This window comes from Aphis gossypii, chromosome X (assembly GCF_020184175.1).
Source record: "Aphis gossypii isolate Hap1 chromosome X, ASM2018417v2, whole genome shotgun sequence".
NCBI classification, from domain to species: domain Eukaryota; kingdom Metazoa; phylum Arthropoda; class Insecta; order Hemiptera; family Aphididae; genus Aphis; species Aphis gossypii.
The window spans coordinates 48035248-48062577 of record NC_065533.1 but is presented as its reverse complement, the minus strand read 5'-3'; the positions used below and the strand labels follow the sequence as shown (position 1 = coordinate 48062577).

The following is a 27330-nucleotide window of genomic DNA, read 5'->3' as shown; positions in this document are numbered from 1 at the left end:
GATTTTACCAGTAATAATCAAAATGTATTTTATCCGTAACTCGTAGGAACGATAATAGCTACGCTGAAGAGGAAAAGCAAGTCACTGGAAAAAATACCTATGTACGAAATGGTTTCATTTCACCGTGGCTCAACTATTCCGACATCGCACATACATATGTACGATCCGGATAACATAACGATAGCCATATCAATATTTAGAGTAAGTCCTGTTGACATTGTTTAGTGATAATAATTTTACTGTTAAAATTGCATCAGATCGGATAGGTTAGGTTCAGAATATAGTTAAACATTATATATGTATTAGACTAATTATTACTTATTAATTAGACTGTATTAGATTAATAAGTCCGTTCATAATGCAATAATATCATCATATTAAGATTATATTCGTTTAAATTTAATTTTTTACGTATGGTATTATTATTTACAGGATCTTTGTAAGTATACTAGAGGTGATATAAAACAAGACAATGAAGTACAAATCATCCAGTCGATAATTGGCGCGGGAATCAATCGTGAAGAGTTGCGAGACGAAATTTTCGTGCAGTGCATGCGACAAGCAACAAATAACCCAAACATTGAGTCCACCGAGAGAGTGTGGCTGCTCATTTGCCTTGCGATTGTTGCATTCCAGCCCAGCAAGTTACTCTACAAGGTATATTTATGATTTAAATGGTTTGCACAAAACATTTTCTACAATCCGTTAACGTACACACAGTATTATTTTGTGTGTAATTTAGTTGTTGAGATAAAATTAGTAAATACTAAAATATTTAAAAATATACTTATAATATTATATTTTATTTATGATTTTTTAGTATTTCGTTAGCTTTTTACGAAAGAATTTGCAATGCGAGGGAAAACTTAAACAGTACGTTCAATGGTGCCTCGACAATTGCAAAAACACTAAAGTATCGTGTCGACAGTACCCACCGTCAACAGTTGAAATCGCCGTAAGTCCATTTCAACCTTTAAGTGAAACCGTCTTTAAAATGTTCTTGTCACTGAATTTTTGTTCAAAATTGGTTTAATTATTTTTATTAGAGTTGACCAAACACTAATGTTTTGGTTTTGAACACGCTCTACCGATGAGATATCTAAAACCATATATTTTGTGCTATAGGCTATGCGGAGACTCGGCACAATCGTTTGTAGATTCTTCTTCCTGGATGGCCGAACTAAAGCAATCGACATTCACCCAACAGACACAGCCAGCGATGCAGTTTACAAACTAGCGGACAAATTGTGTTTGAGATCGATTGATGGTTGGTCTATATATCAAAGCCGGTCGGACGGTGAAGAACATGTTCGCGCTCATCACTATCTGTACGACATCATCGCCGCTTGGCAATCGTACGTATATTGAGTTTTAATAAATTTAACCAACTGTCTAGATAAGGTTGAATAGCGCTTATAAATGGTTATCATCGACAACTAAAAGAATAGTTTGTATTTTTTATTTAATTAAAGTTTATTTCTAAATTAACTAATTAGGTAGGTACATCATAATATTATAATAACTTTAATTTTAATAAATTGTCGATCGTTTTATACATACATTCCTTTTTTTAAAGAAAATTGTTTTTTATAATTTCAATGGGATAAACAGATCTATTGTTATTAGAACATTACTTATTACAATATTAACATAAATGCATTTCAACAATTTTGGTATAAGTAAGAGTACAATTCAAGAATTTTCATCTATTAATTGTTTTCAATTTATCTTGTCTTAAAAATTTAAATATTATATTATATTTCTAAAGTATTATTTCACTCAATATGTATTTATCTAAAGATAAACCTATTTAATATACATGTATATATTTTGATTCATAGAAAGCAGCAAATCAAACAAACCGCTCAATCGAGTAGCAGCTTCCCATCGCTGAGCCGGCGTTCTAGTAACACGACTTTGACCAGTGGTGAAAACCGTTTCATATTCAAACGACGATTGTTCCGGCATTCCCGAGAAATTTCGCAGGACCCGATCGAAGTGAACTTGTTGTACGCCCAGGCCGTCTACTCTGTTGTGAAGGTAATTGATGGGTAGAATGTTGAAAGCGTGCATAAGTGCACAAAAATGTTTCAAATAATATTTATATAATAAATAGTTTAATTATCTTTATTATTGTTGTTAATTAGTGCGACGATTTTCCGGTCAGTGAAAAGGTTGCTCTCCAATTAGCCGGACTTCAGTGTCAAGTGTCACTCGGTGATCCTAAGGAGTCAACTTTGGAGTATTACGCGGACGTCGAAAATTATATACCGTTTAGGATAAGCAGAATAAGGAGTTCCGATACTTGGGTAGGTTTAAACGTGATGATAATCTGTAGCATGTGATAAGTTTACACAAGATACATGGCCGGTAAAAACAGACATATTTAAAATTAAAAATAAAATCTATTTTACGTTTGATACTAACACCTTAGAAAAATCTTAATTTAAACAGTATTTTTTTATTTTATATGTATCGTTTTAATTGCATTATAAAAAGTAATGAAATCTAAATTAAATAACTATACATTTTATTTTCTAAAACATAATAATTCTACAATACACTGTTGATAAAACACGACTCTTGGATATATATGCCCAGTACCGAATGACATTTTCTGCTAAAAACCTTTTGTTATTTACTTTTCTTACTTTTAATTCATCGTACGTCTTGCATAATATCAATTTACTCTCGACTGACGATAAATTACGTTCTCAGCGAGTTTGATCAATACTCGGTGCTAACAAATGACTAAAACGTCGATGACAATATTTGATTTTATAACAGGTACCGATATTGGCGCAAGCTCATCAACAATATGGCGCTGGTAGATCGGAAGTCATGGCAAAGGTTTTGTACTTGTCGTGCGTAATGCAATATCCGCTGTACGGCACCACGATGTTCCACGTCACCTACAGAGGCTACTGGTCGTACGGTATGATTATACATACTTACATTCGACGTTGTTTTGGAATTATTTTTAATGTCTTGTGAATTTATACAGGAAACACTCTAATACTCGGTGTCAACTGCGATGGATTGATGTTGATCAAGCCAGAAGATAAATTCGTTATGTACGAGTTCAGGTACACTGACGTCGAATCAATATTTTTAGACCCTAGCGATTGTTTCTTAACTATAAACTTGATGAGACACCAAAACGACAGCGCTTCCGCTCACAAGTGTTTCGTCTTCGAAACGCAACAGAAATCTGAAATTGGTTCGCTTATTGTCAGTTATTGTCCAGGGTTGGCTGGTTGGATAATCGAAAACGAAGCACCAGTAAGAATCGAATAAAATATATTGTTATGATTTTGTAATCAAGGCTAAGAATTTAATGTACTTACTGAAAAACTATAAATTAACCAGAAAATTTTAAGTGATAAAAATTGTAAAAACTAATATCTATATTGCATTTTAAAAATATTAATAAATTTAATTTTGATTTACCTTAATATTTAATATATTAAATATACCTACTAAAAAAATACAACTACAATGTTATACGAATTTTTTCAAACCTCTTTGAAATTCATAGCCCTGTAGCATTTACAAAAATTGAATAATTCTACTTTTTATAATATTTAAAACAATTTTAATTTGTATAACAGGTCAAAGCCATAACGAACGATGATCGTATACGACTTTATCACAATGTGATCAACTGTCGACGCAATTTAATCGATTCAGACATGTTGAATAAACCTCAAGACACCTCTGGTAGTTTCTTAAAGAACACCTTGCGCAGGTAAGTGATACAGTAAAATGATGTACACATCACATTGATGTATTAGTAGAAGTTCATTTTACATCGGTATATTTTTAATTTACGAATATTTGTTTCAGATTGAGTAAACACAAATTGGAAAAATTATGGGCCGAACACATTGGATCACTGTCAGAACACGGAGAAACTTATAAAGGATTCTCGGGCTCTTATTGGTCGTTCAGTAGACAGACGATTTCCCAAAGTCTCAGCCGATTGTCCGAACAAGATGAACAGATCGCTTTGCAAATGTTCCAGATCATACTAAAATATGCTGGATTAGGTCAAAATGGTAATTATAAGATAACGAGTGTAGCCCTTGAGAAAATTATATAGTGATGACCTAAGAATGGAATTTTATGATAAATCACAGATGACACATAAACCAAAATTTACAAATAATTTGAACTAAAAAAAAAAAAAATTGAGTATAAACGATTTTATAAAAAAAAATCCTTTCCATTTATTGGCTTAAGAATGACATTATGGAATAAATGTTAAAAATAAATAAATTTGTAAGTATTAATTGCTAAAAATTAATTCAATCATAACTTATAATTATTATCAAAAACTAACTGAATACGCATACCTACAATATGCAATATGCTATTATGGTTAGAAATTAGAAATAATATTTTTGTTTTTATATATTCTTTCCAACTAAATGTACTCTTATAAATTTGTTATTATTATCAAAAAACAAATTAAACGTCATTTTACTTAGTTTCAAATTACATATTTAAAAGTATGTTAATAAAGGAAACTAATATTTTTTGATGTATTGATTAAAATAAACTGTTAATGTTTTTTCTATGATGGTTTTATAACTTAAACACGATTTTTTGTATAATGGAGCCCGATTTATTAAGTTTATTTGTATCATGTATTGTCTGTTAGAAAATTTTCTTTGTCAAAATTGTTTTTTTGTAATATATTCTAAGAATACGACTTATTACTTCACTACCCAGTTCCGATTAATAAATATAAACTGATGATCAATTATTTAGTATACGAGTAATTTATATTTGTTTGAAAATAATAATCCTACTTTTATTTCATATCGCTAGTAAAAATAAGATAGTTATCAACAAACCAGAAATAAAATATAGCTGTTTTATCACGCTATGTGTATATAATTTTTAAATTAAAACTAAATTTACTTTAATATTCAATGGAATGAACTTTTTATAGCGCATTGACTGAACCGTATAACTCATGAATTTTAAAAATCCTGCTTAATGTACATAGAAATCTTTACCAATAAAATCCACCTAAAACTTTTGCCATCCCTATAAAAATTTTATAACAGCCTTACCACCACCCCTATGCACTGTACGATATAACTGTCGTCGTAGTCGATTATTTATCAATTAGAATTCACTCAATAACTCGTTGTTTGTCATTCATTAGGAGAAGTTGTCCGACGAGCAGAAGATGAACACGTCACTCTAATACAGAACGTTATGGAGAGATCGATGCGCAAAGAGTCGCTGCTCTGTGAACTTTACCTACAGCTGATCAAGCAAACAACCGAACATCCAGATCCAAACTCTAGAGTAAACCTCAGGCATTGGGCGCTGTTATCGTTAACGTGTTCGGTAATCTTACCACCGCAACGTAACGTACGAAAATATTTGATTGCACATCTGCGAAAATGTGCCGGCGATTGTGTGACCGAGGAAGGGAAATATGCCCGGTTTGCAGAAAAAGTAAGTGTAAAGAAACCGTAAGGTATAGTTCTGGAATGATGATTTTTTAGGGTATATCTATTGTATTTAAATTGATTAGTTTACGGGTAGCCACGTGACATATTATACTTGGCTACAATAATTTTTGCAAATGTCTAGAACGAATATTATTTTGATTTATATACGTCTTGATACAAATAATTTAATAACTATCTAACAGTTTTTTTAAGTGTATCTGAAAAAAGTATTTAAAAATAACTTTAAATATTTAGAAAGTATTAAATAATTATTAATCTATTTTTTTTTATTTCTTACTTGAAATTGATTGTAAAATTTATTTGTTAGCGTAATGAACAGTACAGGTAATAATAAGCTATAGACAATTTTGGACGTGATTCATTTAGTTATTTTTTCATGATGATATTATACATGATAGTATGGCCTTTTAAAAAAACCTCCATACTTATAAGTCTGTAATTTCAGAGTTAAATATAAATTATTTTAATGAATTAATTGAGAAGTATTAATTTTAAGAATCTTCAATATATTTAAATATTAATTCAAAATAGTTTATAATTGGTTCGATGTCAATACTAACAATGATCGTTGCATAATTATAACGACGTTACACTGATCACAGTAATAGCCTTTTTAAGTTTCTGAAACAGTTTTAAGATTATAATCAATTCGGAAATTCGGACTTACATCATGTTAAAAAATGGCGGGACATGCTTTTTTTTTAAGTTTTGAACACATTTTTTATACTTCGATTTTTTTTTAGTGCGTGTCAAAAACTCAAGGTACGAGAAGACGACAATGGCCGCCGTCTAGAGAAGAAATATTGTGTACGATAAACAGAAGATTAATTTATGCAAGGTTTCATTTTATGGATGGACAGTACCACGCCATTGAATTTCATCCATCTTCAACGGCTAAAGACGTGGTGGAAATCGTCAAGAATAAAATTGGACTTAGGAAAACGGCGATGGGTAAGAAAAAACTGATGCAGCGGAAAAACAAACAAAATCATTTTCATAATTATGATTAAAAAAACAGTTGCACGAAATTACGACAAAATATTATTTTTTTTATAGTTATAGACTATAGTTTATTCTAAAGTATAATGTAGAGACGAATATTGTTATTTGAAAATCTATTTTCTAATATTATTTCAACTAACATTTAAAAAATATAATTTTTTTATTATTTATTTAACTTTTTATTAAAATTTAAAAATTTTGGATCAAAACCATATTTTTAACTTTGATGTTTGTCATAAAGCATTAAAATATACTTTATATTTAACATTGAAGTATTCAAATGTTGAAGTATCTACCGACTAGAAAATAATTTATAGTCATGATTTTATTTTATAAAACTAATAAAATTATGAAAAATGCATTATTATTTGATAAAATTCTACATTAGTTGACACTTATAACTTAAAAAAAATGTCATTTTATCACTTTGATCATAATAATATAATAATAATAATATATTTATAGGATATGCTATCTACGAGGTGTTGGGTAATTCTGAGCGGAGTTTGGTGGCCGAAGAAAAGCTGGCTGACGTCATGTCGAAGTGGGAAAGATACAGAAACGCCAACACAGGAACTGCAAACACATCTAAACCTATCCGAAAGCATAGTCACATATTCCTATTCAAAAAACACTTGTTCCTCGACCAGTACATGGACTTGGACGATCCAGTGGAAAAAGAATTGTTGTACCATCAGGTGCTACATGGCCTTCGGTGTGATCGATTCCCTGTGACCGATAATGAAGCGGTTCGTGTTTTTCCTATTTTAACGGTCATTAAGTTAAATAATTTAGTTATAGTAACCACAGGTTATAAATTATGGTGACAAGACAAGTTCCCAAGTATGGTTAAGCCTAACTTTGATGCATATTGAAATTATTATCTCGACTTGAACTTTGAACTTTCAAATCATTAGCATACACTGTTTTGTTAAGTATATATTAAGTCAATAAAGGCGTTTAAAGATATTTTTAAAGATATTTCCATCAAATCATAAAAATAGAACCAACTACAAAGAAAATATTAATTCTCCTAAAACGGCGTAAACATTCTAAAAATCATATTTTTAATTAATTCATTATTAGAGAAAAAATTGGCTTGGCACATATTTTGATTAATCACTTAGTCTGTATATTATAATAGTTTAGAAATACCGTGGAGAAAATACGTTATAATAAACTCTTTGTTTCATACAAAGATTATAATTGTTTAGAAATTTTCTGATTGTATAAAACAATTAGGGGTATTTCTATGTTCAGAGAAGTCAATGAGCCCTTGTATTTCATCTTTTACTTAAGCCTAAATGTGTACAATGTGTAATGTATTGATGTATTTTTATCTTGGTTTTAGGTTATGTTGACCTCTTTACAAGCTCAAGTAGAATTAGGAGACTGCGAAGATACCGTATTGGAATACCGACAAGTCTCATGTCACTGTCTTCCATCGAGGCTAGTCACTAACATACCCAACGAAGACGTGGCGATGCACCATCAGAGTTTGAGAGGAATGACTTCAGCTGAGGCCAAAAAAGCTTTCTTAAACTTGATCAAAAGCTGGCCACTTCACAGAGCTACCATTTTTGATGTTATGGTTAGTGTGTTGATTATTATTTGGTCACATAGGATACATTTAATTTTGTTAAAATAAATAACAGTAAAAATTTGATAAGTAGGAAGAGTAATAGATTATGTCAAATATGATTACTGTCAGCATTTTGTATGAAATAAATCTTATAAATCTGCATGTATCAACTATTTCATATTTAAAGTTAAAATATGCAATAAAATATATTATGCACTACGTATCTAAAAAAAAACAAAAAAATAATTGTACGACTTGATATCTTGAAGGCTTGACGCGTTTAAGGTATTTACATTTCGAAATATTAACAGACAAATTTGGTTTTTAGCAATCGTTCACCTCAAATTGGCCTCGTGTCCTGTGGTTAGCGGTGGATCAAGCCGGTTTGCATTTACTGGAACACCGTTCTCGAAATGCGTTGTGTTCATACGAATATGACAGTATCTTGAGTTACAGTCCGGCCGTAAATTGTCTGATGATCATTACGGGCAGCGACAAAAAGCAAAGCAAGATCATATTGACCACTTCACAGGTAACGTTTTTTTATTAGGTAAAGTTATCGGTTACTCGTACAGTCTCGCTCCCAAGCCACTACAGATATCAGATTGAATTATTAATTTCATACTGTGCACGTATATATTAATTGGGTTCTCATAGTAAATTTTCTTCTTTTTAATGTGCCGATCAGTCTCGGATTTTAGCAATCATCATGGACACACAAGCCCTATCAGTAGCATTCTGGAATAGTTCCACCGAACTTTTGTAAAACCATGTTTTGAGGTTGGCTAGCCACGATGTTCTTCTTCTTCCAGGAGATATTTTGCTATCTATTTTCCTTTGTAGGATACGTTGAAAATGATCATAATATCTAACTTGTTCTGCATAATATGTCCCAAGCATTGGAGATTACCTAACCTAGAGTTTCTTTAAAGATATAAGCAGAATAAAGATTAAACAAGACGGTTGACAGAATACAACCCTGTCTCATCCCACGTCGAGTTTCAATCAGGTCTGTTGTTTCGCCTTCCATTTTGAGAACCGCTGTTTTTCTTTAATATAAGTTAGCGATTATTCTAAGGTCTCTTTCATCTATTTCTATTTCTTTTAAAATCCTAATCATTATATCATGTCTAACATGGTCGAAAGCCTTCTGATAATCAAGCAGACAGACAAATACATTACAATTTACATCTCTGTATCTTTGGAAGAGGACCTGTAAACTGAATAGTGCATCTCTTGTACCAACCACATTCAAAAACCTAAACGGTTTAGGTGCTATTTTTTGCTCATATAGCCTATATATTATATTCTCTTATGAATTATCTTTAAAAAACAGTTTCAGCAGATAACTCATCAGGCTAATCGTTCTATAATAATCCCCACATGTTTTTGGCAAGGCAATAAATTCAGATTTTATCCAGTCCTCAGGAATTATACCTGACTTATATACTGTATTGAATATTACTATGATCCATCTAATTTTCTCATCATTCCAATTCTGGGTGTATGTCTTGCGCTAACATCATGTAATATGTTTTCTAGATATGTCTTCCATACATGTTTTCCCATCTGATTCATCAATTATTTTATAGTTTTTCTTTCGAAGTCGTCCAGTGACTTTCCTGATTTTCTTATACACATTGAAGTTATCATAGTTTCTTTGATGAAACTCAATCTCTGCACATGGTTCTTATTTTTCCTTTTCCTTTGCTTCTCTTATTTTGCTCCTGATGTTATTTAGTATTCTCCTATATTCTGTACTATTGGTTTTATTGAGTCTTCTTTCTTAAATCATATTATCCTAAAGCTCATCAGCCATCCATAACTTTTTCTTCCGTTTGTCTGACTTCAGAAATTATACTTTTATTTCTTATACTGCTTTCTGAAAGTTATTTATCTCTTTTTCTACGTTAATGAGCGTGTTGCTGTTAATTTTTATAAGTTTATCATTTAACTCTGATTGTACATTCTTTCTTACATTAAGATCTTTAAGTTTTCGTAGTTAATATATTTTTTCCACTTTTGAGGATTATCCTTTTCATTCTGATTTTGAAAGTGCTCACTAATTGAACGTGACCCGATTAAATCAGCTCTTCTGTAGGTTCTAACTGCTATACAACTATTTTTGAATCTCTGGTTCACTAGTATAAAATTGACTTGATTTCTCACAATATTTCCAGGTTTATTCATTAGTGATTTCCATATATTTATCTTTCGTGGACGTATAGTCGGGAGCACGAAAAATGAGCGATGGCCCCCGCGACCCGTTGTTAGTACCCACTGCTGTAGGCATTGGTTCTCAGCATTGTACTATCACGCTGCGCTGTCGGGCTAACCTAGCCGGGTTTAATAGTTTGATAACCACTTTACAAAAACTGCCGCTTGGAACATGACGGGCAGCGCTCATTTTTCGTGCTCCCGACTATAGTATGAACCATGTATTCATTTCAGTCATTGTATTTGTTTCCACAAATATTTCTAGCCTATCTTCTCGGCTATTTCTTTCTCCAAGGCCAAATGGTCCCACGCTCACCGATGTCTTCCCTGCTCCCAGATTTGCATTAAAATCCCCTATACTGATTGTTAAATCTTGTTTTTTTAGTTTATTCATAACTTCATTAATGCAGAATTCTTCTACCTCATTCTCCTTTTTGTCTGCTATTGGGGCTTACGCTTAAATGATGTTAAAATCTACTGGTGTAGCTAATACCTGCATGTATGAGTTTCGTTCTTGAAGAGATTAGTATGAAGTTCTTTACTGATTTAACCATTTTCTACCAGAATAATATCGACTCCATGCTTATATGTATTAGTTGTTGAAACTGAGTAAAGCGTACTTTATGGTTTTCTATATTTATGTTGCCTGAATCTGGCCATTTCATTTCGCTGATACCGAGGATTGAAATATTCTTCCTATCCATTTCTTTAATGGCATTGTGTATTTTCTCTGCCTGGTTCATGATCCAATTCTTACTTTCTCCTACTTATTAATCCTACAACAAACATTAATACTTTTATATGCAACCGTCCCTCCCAGAGATTTTTATGAGAAACTTACTTTGGATAATAATTTAATCGCACTCGTAGTCATGATGATTCATACTAAAACTTGTCCATTCTGGACCTTTATTGAGGTAGTTTGTCCGGAAGTCTCTCCTCGTCTTTCTGCCGTTGACCACATCTGTAGTTAATCCGACTTTTAGAGCCGTTTTCCCAACTCAAGAACAAAAGAGTGCCCTTCTCATGTCGATTTCACCACCCGTAGCTGTTGATTGACAAGAGTTACATCGTTTATTCCGGTGATCGTTCGGCTTCCTTAGTCGACTTCTACCACGTGGAGGCGTGGAGTTAACGTGGGTAAATTCTACTACCCCAACCAAAAAATTGTTTGGGTATTATTTTAAAACTGTAGAAAACAATGACGTTATTACTTTGTACATTTGTAGAAGATTTTATTTAGAGGCTGAGATTTTCGATATAGTGCCGGAAGAGGGCATTAAGGGGTGACACAATATTTCACACGATATTAACTCTTTATCTAAACACATATCTGCAAAGTGTTTCCCAAGACTGCCTCTGTACATGAAATCATTCCTCCCCTACCATTTAACCAATCGAACTATTACTTATATATAATATAATATTGACTGCCATACAATTGTTTACGATTTAATACGATATTACTTTACTACAGGCGTTCCAAGTCGCGAACCTCATCCGTGAGTACACGGAAGTGCTACAGTCACCTCAGACGTTCAAAAAGCGTGAAGGCGGAGGCGGCCGTAAAAATGGGCTGAACGGTTCGAGTTCGAGGCCGGTGAGCATATTGCACAAACCAGCGCCGGCGATCGAACTGCAGACATGATTCGAAGACCGTCGGACGTCCGATCGACAACAACAGAAAAACGACTGTTAATCGGACAAGCAAAACACTTCATTACCTATATCAACAGTGTCCATTTCGTTTTCCCCGCAAGTGTATCGACGTTCCAACTCATCAACCACCGTTGTTTGAAATACGCGTATAATTATTATAATAAGTATATCGAGCATTTTGTAAATGTAACAACACTTCAGTTGCATAATATTAATAATATATATGTTTAATTAAAAAATATATACACATTTTTTTTTATATATATATAATGGAAAATCAACGCGAAAAAAAATTGCAGCACGCGTAAATTGATTATTTTTTTTTACAAACCCTGTTATATTTTTACGGTTCGAACTGCTGAATTTTTATATTATATTAAAAGAAAAAAACACGATATTATTACCTATAACTAAAATTGAAAAAGACGGTTAAGTATCCATTACATGACGTGTAATATTGTTTTCAATAGTGAATTATTCGATCGAAATGAAGTAAACTGTTATATAAAACAACAGCATTTGTTGAATAATTTATTTAACTGATAATTATAACGACCACTATAACCGTACCACAGTTATTACCGACGTCACAAATCCAAGTGTTTGTTCGAAACATTTTTTTCTACATGATACCTAGGAATATATTATTATTATAGTTAATTTGTCTGTACTTATTAATTACTGATTTAATGTTTAGGCATGCATACCATATAATACTATTTAATTAATATAGTAATGTTTTTATAAATTCTGTTCTTTATATATCTTTAAATCGATGTACGAAATATAATTATTAAATACAGTTTCTCGTTGTTTTAAAATCTAAGTAAAATAAACATAATATTTGCGTTAAATTATCTTAATCGGTGTATTATATAGATATTATAATATACTCATATATAGCTAAAATTATTTACTTAATTGAATTGTATATCTAATATTATAATTCTCAACGTGGGGCGTGCAGGTATTGACGATGAAACGATAAAATAGGTATTAAAATTACGACACAATAAGCGCGGACCAAGTATATAATACTTAGAATAATATTCACCCGAATTTCACGAGATCAAACATGGGTATACTACACTGCAGCTGTAGTCTCGTAAACGTTTCCCAGTTCATATAAATATCGGCTCAACTCTTTCTCGCGCGCCAGTCAACTATTCGCCTCCTCACGGTAGGCAGACATAGGTAAAATCGGACGTCTCGCGCATACATAGCTAATTACATACCTATATTATTATAATTAATTCATATCGATGTACGGGTGAGATCCGTTTGTGTGTGTGTGCACTGTTTCTGCGACGTTGAATTTAATATTACTATTTTTTATTTACCCCCACCGATACCTATATAAGCGCATGTTTTACCACACCACCACCAACTACCACTTACCACGGTAAATAACGTTTATGACATTTAATAATTACAATACGATATTTTCTCTAGGACTTAAGCGTGAAACGCATATAATATTATTATATACTATTATTACGTAAGCAGAGTTTTCCATTATTTATTATTATTATTATTATTATTATTATTATATTCACCTTTGATATACTATATTATAATATTATAATATTATGTGTAATTTTTATTAAACAAATTTTTTGATGTCCAATATTGTTACTGTAATTTTATTTTTTAACGGGCAGATTAACGACAAAACGGAACGAATGAATACGGAAGAAATATTGTTGTTATACATTTTTTTTTTTTTGTATATACCTAATGTGATTTTTTTATTTTATATTTTTCTCCATTATTATTCCCGTAAATATTATGAAGAAATTCACCAAATACTGTTATGATAATGATGTTGAATAATTTTATATTATAGTTAAGAAAAAAAAAAGGTGTTATATGTTCGTCTATATACCTGTATTACAACAACCAGATGGAGGTGTGTAGACCAATTTATGTAATTGCGTGTGCTATATTATATATTAAAAGTGCCACCGAGATTTTCCTAAAGTATTTATATATATATTATATATATTAATGCGTCATGTAATATATTATAATATTATATTATATTTGAAAATGTTTTGTTTTTTTTTTTAATTTACCTTAAACCATTTACCACAATTAATGTATCTATTTAATATAACATATGTCAGGGGAGGCTAAACTTTTTTTGGTCACGATCTACTAAAAATATAGGTACCTACTTCACTTTCACCATTTTTTTTATTATTGAATAACTATAATTATTAAGAAACATACTTGCATAAAGTGTATAATATACGCTTAAAATAAATTCTAACATGATCGACTTTGAAATTGTCCACTATCGACCGTTTGGCCACCCCTGTCGTATCTAGTACTATAGATACATAGATAATATTTTGTTATTGTACCTACATTAATTTATAACTGAAAGTTATTATCAACAGATGTGGGTTTTGTGAATAAGTTTTAGGTTTGTATTTTTTTGCATTATTTCAGAGAATTCATCCCAGTTGATAGAGCCTTGGGATAAAGAAGTATAGGGAATATTGGGTTTGGAGCGTCTTTCACAGTTAAGAGAACAAGGTTGTGGTCAGAGCTAAGTTCGCACAAATCGTTTGAGTATTTTATATGTGTAGGTAATTTGGAGAAGATAAAGTCTAGTATGTCTTTAGGTCTATTTTCATGAAGAGGCCAGTAAGTTGGGCCTTTGAGACTTATAAAGTTGATTGAATTTTCGTTGATAATTTAATGAAGCATTTTACCTCTATAATTTCTTAGTCAATTCGGTTGTTCAATCAGAAGATATAGAGGATAGGTTACATTATTACATGTTTTCTCTTTACATTATTAATTAATATTATCATATACATAACAAATGGGTCCGTCCTGTAATGTAAACTAAAACGTATTAGTTTTTAAAATAAAATAATTAAAATAATACAATGAATTTATCTTACTTTTTTTCTTTTTAAAAAGTACATTATTTTTTTTAATATTCGTATAATTAAAAATTAAAAATAGTAAATTAAAATACATTTGAAGTATTTTAAAATACAAAGTTCACTATTAAGATATTAATTTATTTTATTCAAATAATATAGAAATTTTGAAAAATAATATACACACATTTTGGAGAAAAACATTGTTATTATTGTTATTGCAATTCCATTTTTTTGTAAATGTTGTGTTGATATAAAACAAATTTAAATACAAATATTATACTTGAAATATAACAAAATATTTCAGTATTTTAAATTTTTATTTACCTTATTGTTAAGTTATAAAGCAGTGACAATTATTTAAAAATAATATTCTGTATAAAGAATGTACTCAGATGAATAAACAGCATACATATCTAGTCTTTAAAATATATATTATTTTATGGACAATCAAAAGGTAATGTAATGTTCACTAAAAGTTCTTTAAAATTAACTCTTCAAGTACTAATTACATCCAATTTTGAATGTATAGACTATAGATATCTCTACACATTATTTAATAAAAATTAATAATATAATAAAACAAAATTAACCATTAAAAAAATCAATGGAATTAAATAAATATATTAGAAAATTTTAATTAATTTACTCATTTAGTCATTGATATCACATGCACTACATTAAACGTTAATCAATCTTAACAAATCAGGAACAAAAAACTACAAGACATAATAATTTAAACATGTATTTTTCACGCAAGTTAAGTATATAAGTTTAAATAACATATAATAATAACTCATTATAAGATAAATTTATTTTAATATAAAAGTATAAAACATTGCTTAATGATAAAGTAACTATACATATTACATAAAATCACAACTTAAAAATATAAATCAAAATATGTAGATTAATTTCACAAACGGCATAGCAAGTAAAAAAAAAAAAAATCCTATTTAATGTATTATATTATGAAGTAGGATGGACAATACGTGTTGATAAGAAAATATCATATATTGTAAAACAAAAAAATACATCAGTTAGCTGATGATTCTCCTCTAATTTCTGCAGTATTTGAACCAGATCTTCGTTTCTTCTTTGGTGGTTGCTCGTCAGCTTCATTTGGTCTTTTATTACCAATGATTTCTTCGTCGCTTTCCTTTATCAATAATAAAATAAAATTACAATAATAAAAAAAATAAAAATATTTATATTATATTTATAATCCTTTATTAATTAAATACTACTTACATCTGAATTATTTTGTTTGCTAAGCATGTCTTGAACTTTTTGTACATTTAGTCTGAAGTCACGGGTTGCAGTGAGTTTAATATTGTTTAATAAGTTTTGATCCTAATCATCAAACACAGTTTAAAAACACATATATTATTATAATAATAAAATCATAAAAAATAAACACAAAATAAGAAAACAACGGTATAATAATAACCTTGCATTTTTTCCCCAATTTAGTAATTAGGTTCACAAATAGTTCTAATTCAGTGACCACTCTGGGAATGTAAGAAGCTTGACGACGTGTTTGATTTTTTAATTGAACAGACTTTTTCTCCTTATCTGTCAATGGTCTGTCATACTGAAATATAAATACATAATTCATTATGCACATTGTTGGTGAAATATAAATAACTATTAAAAGCATTATACCTCTATAAACATGATAAACTTAGAAACATTTGGTGACAGTTGATCATTGACAATTTCCGACAATTTACCCAATCTAAAAAATAAGTAAATTTAATATTATTGCGTACTATTAAAAACATGCAAAAAGAAAGGTTTACTCAACAAAGCTTGTTTGTACACAGGTTCATTTACAGTGGAACGTGCCAGAAAATGTTTAGTTACCACGTTGATGGTTTTATAGACTTGATATAATAAATTAAAAACAGACTCTGTACATTGACCCAATGGAATCACTGTTTTCGTAAATGAAGTTGCGGACAATACTACTAAAACAATACGATGACAGATGGCTTTTTCTCGGGATTTCAGTCGGTCTAGACAAATATTTTTTATTTTTTTTTGAGATGCATTTAGTTCAGCCTTGATTCGAGATAAGCAATGTATGACATAGTTCAACTCATTGCATAAACTTTGACATAATACAGGACACATCACTGCTCTGTTCCAAGTAGTTATTAATCTCAATGGACTAATTTGTGATTGGTTGGTTTTATGAGCCTATTAAAATATAATAATTCAAGCCATTAATAATAGACACACTATGATCAAATTAATATCAAACTTGTTTTAGTGATAATATTTAAAGATGATTAACTATTTTTGTTTAAATTAAATTAAAAATTAAGTTATTTTGAAAAATTATTCAGTAAAAGAAGGTCGACCTACATTTTTTTTTATATTTGTCCCAACATTTTTAATGTAATAATACCAAAGTAAAAATAGTGAAAATAATAATTAAATTGATAATTATAATATAATGTAATACTGTATTACACATAAATTTTTAAAAACATAATTATAATATGAGTCATAATAATATATTACCTATTTTGTTATTAAATGTAAATAATTATGTGTACTTTTGTATATACTTTTTTTTTTTTTTTTGCTTTGAATTTTACTATTTTAACTTAAATCAATATATTTTTTTTATCTTTTTACATTAAGCAAATAATACTAAATATGCTAAGTGAAAAGGTTTTTATTTTATTTAAATAGTTGCTCACTTTGCTTATTCGACCAAATGTATGGCACAAATGTTTAATTATATTAGCTAACATTATAGGATCTTCTTGGTTTGCTGAATGCATCTCTAGCATGAGAGTTAAGAACTGTTTGGAGTTGCTTGAATTTGAAAATGAATACTTTTCAGCTACCATAGATAGCCAAGTTAATATCTATAAAAAAAAATATTTATTATTTATTTACTAATATAAATATTAATTATTGTATAGTAATTAGTATTAATTATAGTTACATTTTTAATTTTAGAATCCTGATTATTTTTGAGGCCATGACATACAACAGACACACATCCAATTAAATGAGATTCAATTTTATCATATGTTTCTTTGTCATCAATATCTTCTTCTTGGTTACTAACATCATCGACTTGATTCATTTGTAATATTTGATCCAAATATAATCTCATATTACGTAGCACATCAAATATCCCTCCAGATTCATCATTTGAATCATCTTGATCTAATCATTCATAAATTATTAAAAAAAACATATTAATATTAATTCTATAATATATACTTACTCGAGTCAGCAAAAAATTTATTCAAGTTTTTGTAATACGAATTGACAAGTTTTATTGTTTGCAAATAACAATCCAATCCCAATTCCAGAACTGGTTGACTGAATTTAATTTTTTCACAAACATCAAATAGAAAATAGTCGTAAAGCAATCTATCAACATAAGTTTGATAAATAATTGGTACATGTGTAATCAGTATGAGAGTAAAAATTCTTACTTAGTCAATTTACAAATATTTTCATATAAATTACGAGGTTTTATATCACGCGAAAGTAAATTCTTCACTTCCATCAAATGTGTTTGTACTAGTTTTAAAACAAATTCCCATAGTCTCACATTTTGTTTTAACAATATAACATTAGTTTCAGATGCCCAACTAACATTCTTACTAAAACATTAAATTTTAGATTAATTCTAATCTTAGAAAAAATTAAGATTGATAACATATAAAATAAGTCTTACGTAAGTAAAGAAAGAAACTTGTATAGTACATCAAAATCTAAATGTATTGCCGGTTCAACAAATTTAGTAGTTGTTCCAGTTGTTTCAGCTTTATTTTTTTTATTGCTTTTATCCTTCTTCTTGTTCGTTTTATCTAGGGCCTAAAACAGCAAAATATAGATGACATTTCCTTAAAATCTTAAAATCAATGTTACCATAACAGCTTCTAAAATGTGATTGTATTTATAAAATAATTTTTGAAGTTTTTTACAGCATTCGTTGTCTTGGTCAGAACTACACCATGAATTAACTATATAGACCATAAATGCTTGGTAAACACACAGAATTTGTTTGATGACCTCCATATGTTCTGTGGTATCAGAAATTATGTCCAGCAGACAATCGTTTTCGTTCTAAAACAATAAAATAAAACAAATTAAATTTTATTCATACTGAATAAACATGGATCTTACTAACCACTTTTATTTCGTCTGTATTGCATTCACTATAGAAATTTACCAGTTGACAAAGTAGTTGTTTTAATTCGTCAATTTTTGTGTGCTCATTGTTGTCATTAAATTGCATACTTGTAACCAGTACATGTTGAGCCAGTAAAATTAACTCGTCTAATGGTTCCTACAAATAATACATAAACATATAATTTAAGAATATAAACAACTTATGATTAACTCACATGGATAATAGCTTTATTATCTTTTCCTATGATTATGGACTTGTCAAATTTTAATGATTTTTTGTTCTCTGCAACTATAAGCCTGTTACACCATGAACCCATGTGGTCTAATAGCAAACTGTTGACACATACACACAATTCATTGTTATGTGAAGTCACTCTGATCAATCCTCTATAAAGTGATTGTTTGATTTCTGATTTTTGGTAAAAACATGTTTTAAGCGCGTCCAAAATTTCCAAACAAATTGTTTTATTGTTTTCTGAAGTATCTTCAGAATCAACAACAGAATGAATATCCACAGAATCTCGATCAAGAACCATCTATACATAAACAATAGTGTTCTTCAAAAATTCAGACCAACGCAGTTAAGTACATTTTGCATAATATGCAATACACATTACACATAAACAATTTTATGTGTGTGAGCATATTCTTAGGAATAAGTCCAGAGATCAAAAATGTTTTTAATTTATAAGTTTTCAATTTCAATTATAAAAATACTTGATAATGATGAAATATTTTATTAGTGTTGCTATTTTTGCTAGCACTATTTAAAAACTTTTGTTAATCCCTGGGATAAAATGTAATCACATGTATTGGTTCGACAAAATTAAAAATTATAATGAAAAGGGGCTAAGATTTGGGCTTCTCTCCCTACACCCATCATTAATACTACATTTTTATAAATTTAATTAATAAACTATAAAAACTATATATAATGCTCATAATCAACTGTCATAAATATTAATAGATAACAATATTATAGTATTTGTATAATACAATTAAATATAGTAACAATAATTTTTCTGGGCGTTCTATTATTCTAAATTTATTTAAATAGTCTTCACACTAAATTATATATAATCTTTTCTTCTTAACTAAATGTATGATTGCAAATTTGTATAATTTTGTCTTGTAACATAATGTAATAAAATATTATGTAATTATATACGAGAATTTCCACTTAAGTTATAACTGTATTAAAAAACAAAAAAAGGCAAACCTCCTAGTTGCGCCAATAATTAAATAATACTAAACATTGTAAATTAAAGAAAACCCAAGTTATTTAATTTAAGTATGTAAGTTGTAAAATTAGTGTGTTTAAACATTTTTGATTATGTGAAAAGTTTAAAATAATTACAATAATGTAGTGAGCCATGTATTAGTAACCGTGAATGGATGTTGAAGTGATGTAGAAGTAAAATTAATAAACAATGAAAATATTTATAATCAGAGCACAAAACAATAATAAATAATACCTATTAATTACCTGAGTAAATAATCCGGGCCAAGAATCCTGGCTACTTGTGTTCTGACTTAAGGTTGTAAAACTGTCCAAATGAACACTACATAATATTTCAATAAATCCCAAAACTGCACAATGCCTTAACTGAAAATCTCTATAAATAATTTATAATATTTAAATTTAAAAATGGTGTTGGAATATTATTAAAATTTAGTACAATAATAATATTTATTAAAACAGTAATTTTTATTTACAAAATACATACTAACTGAACCGATTACTAAATTGGTTATTATTATAATATAGTATTTAAAAAAGCGATTAGTTGTTAAAAAAAAGTTATTTAAAATTAAACTAATAAAACAATAGTATATTTAATAGTAATAGTCTTTATCTTAATCTTCTAGAAAATAATTCTATTTATTTAACATCATACAATACAGCTATGGGTAAATCCGATTTTAAATCATTGGTTTTTTGTACATAATATACAAATATAATTTAAATGAATCTATAATATTAACACAAATGAGAAAAAAATCATTTACCCAGATATTATAACATTCTTAAGAAAGAAAACTGATATTTTTTATTATTTTTTCTTAACAAAAGAGATTACACATATATCACTATTTATTGAAATCTATTGCCATACTGATTGGATACTCAAGATTATTTCTGATGATCTATACATTGAATTCGAATATAATTATAGCTAAGAATTCATTCATATCTATGATTTTTAACTTTTTTTTTTGCAGAGTATACATTTTATCATGTATTAAGTGATTAATATTGATTATTATAAGCACTTCAAATAATAAACTCTCGAAAATAAATTAATAATAGGTAACTAAAGAAAAATATTAAATTTTGAATATTCTTTGTGTTTATTTGTACTCCCTAAACCTATATTGTAACCTGAGAAGAGTTTCCTTTCAATCTAATATTTGAAGGATAATTATCATAGAAAATTATTTTAGATTGAATTTAAGTCATAAATAGACTAAGGAATAGAAGACTTTGAGACTTAAGATTAGGTTAAATATATATATTTAACACATGAATCATAATATATTAATTAAATAAATAATAATTTCATATACTTTGTAAAATAAACTTACTTTGATATGAGTTCTTTTCTTAAAATCATGATGATATTATCACGTAAGAATGTAGATGTCTTTAACACGGGCATAACTGCGCAAGTTACTTTATCAGTCATGCCAACTGGTATTTCTTTAAACAACTTCAATATTTCAGTATTATTTTCAATAACTGTTAACTTTTGGTTCTTACAAAGTTTATGTAAACACTCTAAGACATAAAATATTAATTTTATTACGAACTTAAAAATATTTAAAATGTGTACAGTAGAAAATATATTTCCAATTACCTAAGTATTGATTAGATTCAGGATTAGATGTAATAAAATTGGTCAATTTTCGTAAAACACTACCGGTGATAAATGATCGCTTGTGAACCAATGATACTATGATGAACAAACCAAGCTGATGAACTGTATTTATGACCTCAGCGTTTTCTAAAATAATAATATTATAATACAATAATATTTAAACTGATTACATAGAATACAAAGTAATGAATTAAAATGATTAGTTCAATAATTTACTCTTAAATACAGATGAAGTAGTTCCAAGAAATGATAGTCCCAAATTAACAAGACCTTTAAATATTTTTTCATAACTTGATATTCTAAATAAACAAACAGTAATTATTAAATTGTTTCTATATAAAAAAAAAATAATTAGTAATAATATTAAAAAAAAAAAAACATACTCGCTCTTTATAAATACTTGAAATTGTGTGTAAACATCATATATATCTGTGTAATTGAGTTTTAACCAACATGAACGTTGAGTATTTTCTGTTTCTACTAATGACTGCACAACAAGCTTTTTTACCAAATCAATAACCTAAAAACAATGTGAGTACAAACTTAATATTATTATTAATAATTAAGTATATAAGTTAATTAATTTTCTTACGTTAGCTTCAAAAGGTGCACAGCAAGACATAGTAAGTAAAAATGCTAACATGAATGGACCGAAAACCATATTAGGAGCACCAATACTATTTTTTATGTACTTAGTGATATCATTAACAAATGAAGAATGTACTTTAGCGAAATCTTCCAAGAGAAATAATACTGTACTTTCAGCTTCTAAAAATTCCTTCTTCTCAGCACCTTCTAAAAATCCAATTTAATATTAAATATTTAAATGTAAGTATTCAGAACTAGATACAAATTTATTAACATTATGTATAGACAGTTGATAATAAATCATCATACCTATTTCAAGTCCAAAGTTTTCATCATTACTTTGGTCTAAATGATACTTATCGTCAAAATACTTTTGAAGTGTACAAAAAAGAGTTAAAAAATCTCCACTTGAACAAAAATGTAATATTTGTTGTAAAATAGGTGGAATTTCTTGAGGTTTCATTTGACCAAAATATGAACATAAGGTTTTAATAACTAGATCATGTTCTTTCTCAGTTAACAGTGTTCCTCTATAATTAATTTAATCATAGTGTAATAGAAAATATCTCAATAAATATAATGTATTAGTGAGTAAAATGTAACTAAAGAGAAAAATACCTAAACATTAGTGCAAGTGCTACTGAGATGTTGGGCTGTACTTTAGAACGACAAATGTCAGTAATGATCATTTCTTTGTAATCAGCACCTGACATTTCAAATTCTTCAGTTCTAATAAGCTTGATTTCAGATACTATTTTTAAAATATGAGGGAACAATTCTTTCCAACTGAAATAAAAACATATCTTAAAATATATCAAAAAAAAAAAAATAATAATAATAATAGTAGTAGTATGAGTATTACCTCTGAACACAATTTTCATTTGATTCTTCAATGTCTTTTTTACACATATTTATAAATTTAATAAGTTGCTTGGTTGATAGTTTATTCAATTCTAATGATAACCGACTAATCAAACATACTTTCATTTTTTCTGGAATATCGGCATTATTGATTGCGTTTAATACATATTCATAAACCTAAAAAAAATATATTTTAAAATATCCACTAATGTCTTAATTCAATTCATAGATATAAAATCATAGTAGTTTGACTATAGGCTATAGCTATAGGTAGCATATTATATCACTACTATCCATAAAACACTTTTCTCTGTATGAACCTTACCTTATGTATTCAAGATATTACTCCAAGTAAATTAAAGTAAGAAATACATACAACAATACATACATTTTCAACGGTTTTTTGAGAATCAGGTTTTACAGAAAGTCCAACTAGTATATACTCCAACACTTTGGGCCCATCTTCACGTTCAATTTTTTCATCTATTAATGAATATATCTGTAAAATATACAAAACTATAAAATAATGTTTGATAGAACTACATAAAATTTAAGTAACAGCTGTACAAAATATTAGTGATCTGGCTTTTATATTATTTTTATTGAATTCCACAAAATTCAAATTAAGGTTAATTACATTTAATAGAGGCATGCCATTCAATGAGTATCTGAATTTAGTTTATATTATGCACCATCATATTTTATCATATAATCACAATATTATTAAATAAAAATGCGTAATTTGGTAGGTACTAAAATAATGGGTAAAATGGTGTTTTTGGTGTATAAAAAAATAAAATTATAAAGTTTACAAGGTCTATCTATAGATTAAAGTCAATTAAGTTAAATAAATATACAATCGTTGAATTTGAAATAAGTAACTATTTAAATATGTCAATATAATATTATAATATTACTAACCTAAAAAAATTATAATTTTAAATAAATTTAGAAATAAAATTAAATTAAAATACAAATGATTTAACATGGAAAATAACTGAATTTCAATAATTAAGTTATTTTCAGTCAAATTATATTTGTTTAAGGATTAATGATACATCATCATAATCGTTCGGTAAGTAATTCAATTAATGATTATTTATCAATTATAATGTAATATTATGATGTAATCTTTTAAGAACAGTTGAGTTATTTTAGACATCACACTATTCTTTATGCATATATAATAATATTATAGTAATGACATAACATAGCAACAATTATAGACTTTGTACTGTTATGAAAAAAAAGAATAATAACAATAACTATAGGTACTAACGGTGTCCAAGTCGAGTGCTTGGCTTACGAACTCCTGAAACTGTTCAAAATCTTCGCTGCTGTTTAGCCTATTGTTGGCGAGTTCCACGAGGGTTTTTATTTTTTCGCCACTCATTTTTTAAAGTATTATTTTCTGAAGAGGGCGGACGTGTGTAACGATTTTGAGTTGATGGTTACTTTTGAACCGGCGGAATCAGGAAGACGTGATTTAATATTTTTAGATTACGCCGAAAAAACCTGGCGGTAGAAAGACGCCCATGCGAACTAAATAGTAAATGTCTAAAAATAATAATAAATAATAAATATATTAATATTACAATGAACACTAAATTCACAAAGAGGAAACTATAAAGGTTTTATCATATTTTATTTACGAGTAAATTGGAGGGAAATTTTGAGTGATAAAAAATTACATTATCGGGGTTATCACTTATCATTCGATCAAATAACGCCGGGCGAGCGTGATGCGTTTCCAAAACCGCGGCACACGCTGAATTATTTAAAAATCGATAAATCAATATGAAAACGATTTATTTAGATTATACAATAATAGCGGGTAGTATGAAAAATTATTCATTTAAAAAAAAGAAGACATTTTTACAGGTTTTCGTGTTGAGAAATGTGTCTATTTAACGATGGCTGCATACTAGTTGCGTCCCGAAAATATCTACGAAAAAAGGTCTAATCCGAATTGCGGCCCGAGTTTATTTTGGGAACAGACGAGTTGCGGCCCGGGTTTTTTAATTCTAAATTCAACATCCTACTTTATATAAAATACATAGCTAAATAAGTACATTATACATCAATTATTTCAAATATATATTTAATACATTTTTTTATCCATATTACTCATTTAATGAATTATATATATTTGTCATTTTTAAACTAAATAAATTTAATTAACATGCATTTATGTTTGCATATTTTTGCATATTTGAATGAAAATCAGTGCATAAATGCATGCATATTATACCATAATAAAATTTAATTACATACATATAAATAATTTAATTTTAAATTCCGGGACGCAATTTATTATCATATGTAACTCAAAAAAACTCGGGCCGCAATTCGTATGCATCCCAAAAAAACTCGGGCCGCAATTCGGAAGAAATTTTTACCGCGGGACACAACTAGTAGCCACCCTTAACGATTAAATAATTCACTGAGCACACATCCGACATCCATGTAGGTACACATCCGGTCGGCCGTACAAATAACGCGTATTTGTTCACGTCGGTTAGTAAAACATGGTACTTTGGAGCACGTCATATCTTAATGTGTGCACCAGACCTATTGTTATCGTGTCGCGTCCATAATTTTGTTGAAAGAATAACGCAGTATCTATCACCGTACATTGACCATTAGGAGGAAATTGCCATTGCAGTGTACTCTCATATCAAAGTTAACTATTATCGATAAATAATATAAAATAAAATAATATCATTTGTATTGTGTATGAAATAACAATTAACAAACATGATAATTTTTTTTTCTAATTTATTTTTACTTAATATTTTTAAAATTAACACATAAATGCTTCAGAAAAAATGCATGTACCTATTGTACCTACATACTACCTCCTCTCTGAAGTTATTGGTTACACCTCAAAGGTAAAATCAATTTCATCAAAAACTGGAATTGCTTAAAAATTTCGTTTTTCTTTCATTTTTTATTTGTGTTTTCCTATCATTTTGAAAAATACTGGTAATTTTGACTTCTTTTAGGTATACACACTACAAACTAAATCTAATTTTCTATCCAAAATCACTCTCAAAGTTGAAAATCAAAGTATATTTTACTGACTGCTTATTATGTTTACACTGTTTACAGACAAAATAGTACATATATCATTGTAAAATCGATACATTCTTCGCTTTGCTTAGAACCTAAAGCTACCTAATAAACTTTAATTACTATATATTATAGTATACTGTTCATAAAATCAGTTCGATTGAAACGCTAAAATTTCCCTTTTCCACCCCTCATAATTATGCGTAAATACATAATATACTCTCAGTTCCTGCACTATGAACATTGAACACGCGATATGTAATATGATTCTTATAGTCTTATCTATGAGACTATGAATAATATTAAGGTTATGTCCTATAAAATATATATAGTCAATAAAAGTAGTTTTGTCTAAATTAAAAGCATTTTTATAGTTAAAACTTTAAAGCATTTATGTTTTATGTAAAGTTTACCTATAAATAAAGCCATACCTACAAGCAATGCAGACATCATCACTACATAGAGTACATAGGTACCTATAATATCGATCACTACAATATTCAGTTTAAATGAAATAAAAACTACGTACCTACCATGAAAATCTAAATACTTACCAACCTACCTAATTTTGTTTTAAATATTGTTATTTATTATCATATGATTGTATCGTCAATCCATGTTTTATTTATTGGTAGTTATTGATATATTTATGTTAGTTGCGGTGTTATACGATAATAACATTTTTGAAACAATAATAAAATAATTTTAAAAATACATAGTACCTATACAAAACTAAATGTGTGGACAAAATATGGTAACTAGTGGATTTGTTGAAAATACCTAAATAATAAAAAAAAATGTGAATAAAATGTGAATAATTAATAACATGTATTGTTGTGATTTATAGTAGGTACTTCGCTACTTTCCTACATTTACTATTTACTAATTTAATTAATTCGTGCCAATTTTTTTCA

General features: G+C 28.5%; 2 protein-coding genes across 4 annotated transcripts in view; one reads left to right on the top strand and one right to left on the bottom strand.

The window, feature by feature from the left end:
• Positions 1-13994, top strand: part of LOC114125022 (myosin-VIIa) — a 110750-nt gene extending 96756 nt beyond the window's left edge. For both annotated transcript variants that reach the window (XM_050205151.1, XM_027988498.2), the window contains exons 19-34: positions 47-201; positions 433-657; positions 821-955; positions 1126-1355; positions 1842-2040; positions 2148-2309; positions 2788-2935; positions 3005-3282; positions 3612-3748; positions 3847-4058; positions 5177-5475; positions 6236-6443; positions 6960-7243; positions 7846-8085; positions 8405-8608; positions 11771-13994. In XM_050205151.1, coding sequence (XP_050061108.1) covers positions 47-201; positions 433-657; positions 821-955; positions 1126-1355; positions 1842-2040; positions 2148-2309; positions 2788-2935; positions 3005-3282; positions 3612-3748; positions 3847-4058; positions 5177-5475; positions 6236-6443; positions 6960-7243; positions 7846-8085; positions 8405-8608; positions 11771-11941 — 3287 coding nt within the window. In that variant the 3' untranslated portion in view covers positions 11942-13994. The remainder of the gene's footprint in view (positions 1-46; positions 202-432; positions 658-820; positions 956-1125; positions 1356-1841; positions 2041-2147; positions 2310-2787; positions 2936-3004; positions 3283-3611; positions 3749-3846; positions 4059-5176; positions 5476-6235; positions 6444-6959; positions 7244-7845; positions 8086-8404; positions 8609-11770) is intronic.
• A 1584-nt stretch (positions 13995-15578) lies between these two features.
• LOC114125025 (Fanconi anemia group I protein homolog) lies at positions 15579-24984 on the bottom strand. Of its 2 annotated transcripts, XM_027988500.2 has the most exons (24): positions 24624-24980; positions 23733-23843; positions 23346-23521; positions 23102-23269; positions 22793-23013; positions 22488-22690; positions 22279-22415; positions 22112-22194; positions 21875-22021; positions 21603-21795; positions 20503-20632; positions 19232-19552; positions 19015-19173; positions 18753-18950; positions 18559-18698; positions 18314-18484; positions 18100-18248; positions 17812-18038; positions 17561-17731; positions 16657-17051; positions 16515-16587; positions 16300-16443; positions 16101-16202; positions 15579-16008 (listed from the first exon to the last, which is right to left on the bottom strand). In XM_027988500.2, exons 1-24 carry the CDS (start codon positions 24735-24737, stop codon positions 15886-15888), a joined length of 4056 nt encoding a protein of 1351 aa, XP_027844301.2. In that variant the 5' UTR covers positions 24738-24980; the 3' UTR covers positions 15579-15885. The 2 variants fall into 2 exon arrangements, with proteins under 2 accessions (XP_027844301.2, XP_050062714.1); XM_050206757.1 differs by lacking the exons at positions 15579-16008; positions 16101-16202 and having other exon boundaries at positions 16652-17051; positions 24624-24984.
• Positions 24985-27330: the final 2346 nt, after the last annotated feature.

Coding starts and splice junctions, on each gene's coding strand:
- LOC114125025 (XM_027988500.2), bottom strand. CDS start 24,737: ATGAGTGGCGAAAAAATAAAAACCCTCGTGGAACTCGCCAACAATAGG. Junction 23,014..23,101: donor GCACTTGCACTAATGTTTAG/GTATTTTTCTCT, acceptor AATTAATTATAG/AGGAACACTGTTAACTGAGA. Junction 22,022..22,111: donor TACTTCATCTGTATTTAAGA/GTAAATTATTGA, acceptor TTATTATTTTAG/AAAACGCTGAGGTCATAAAT.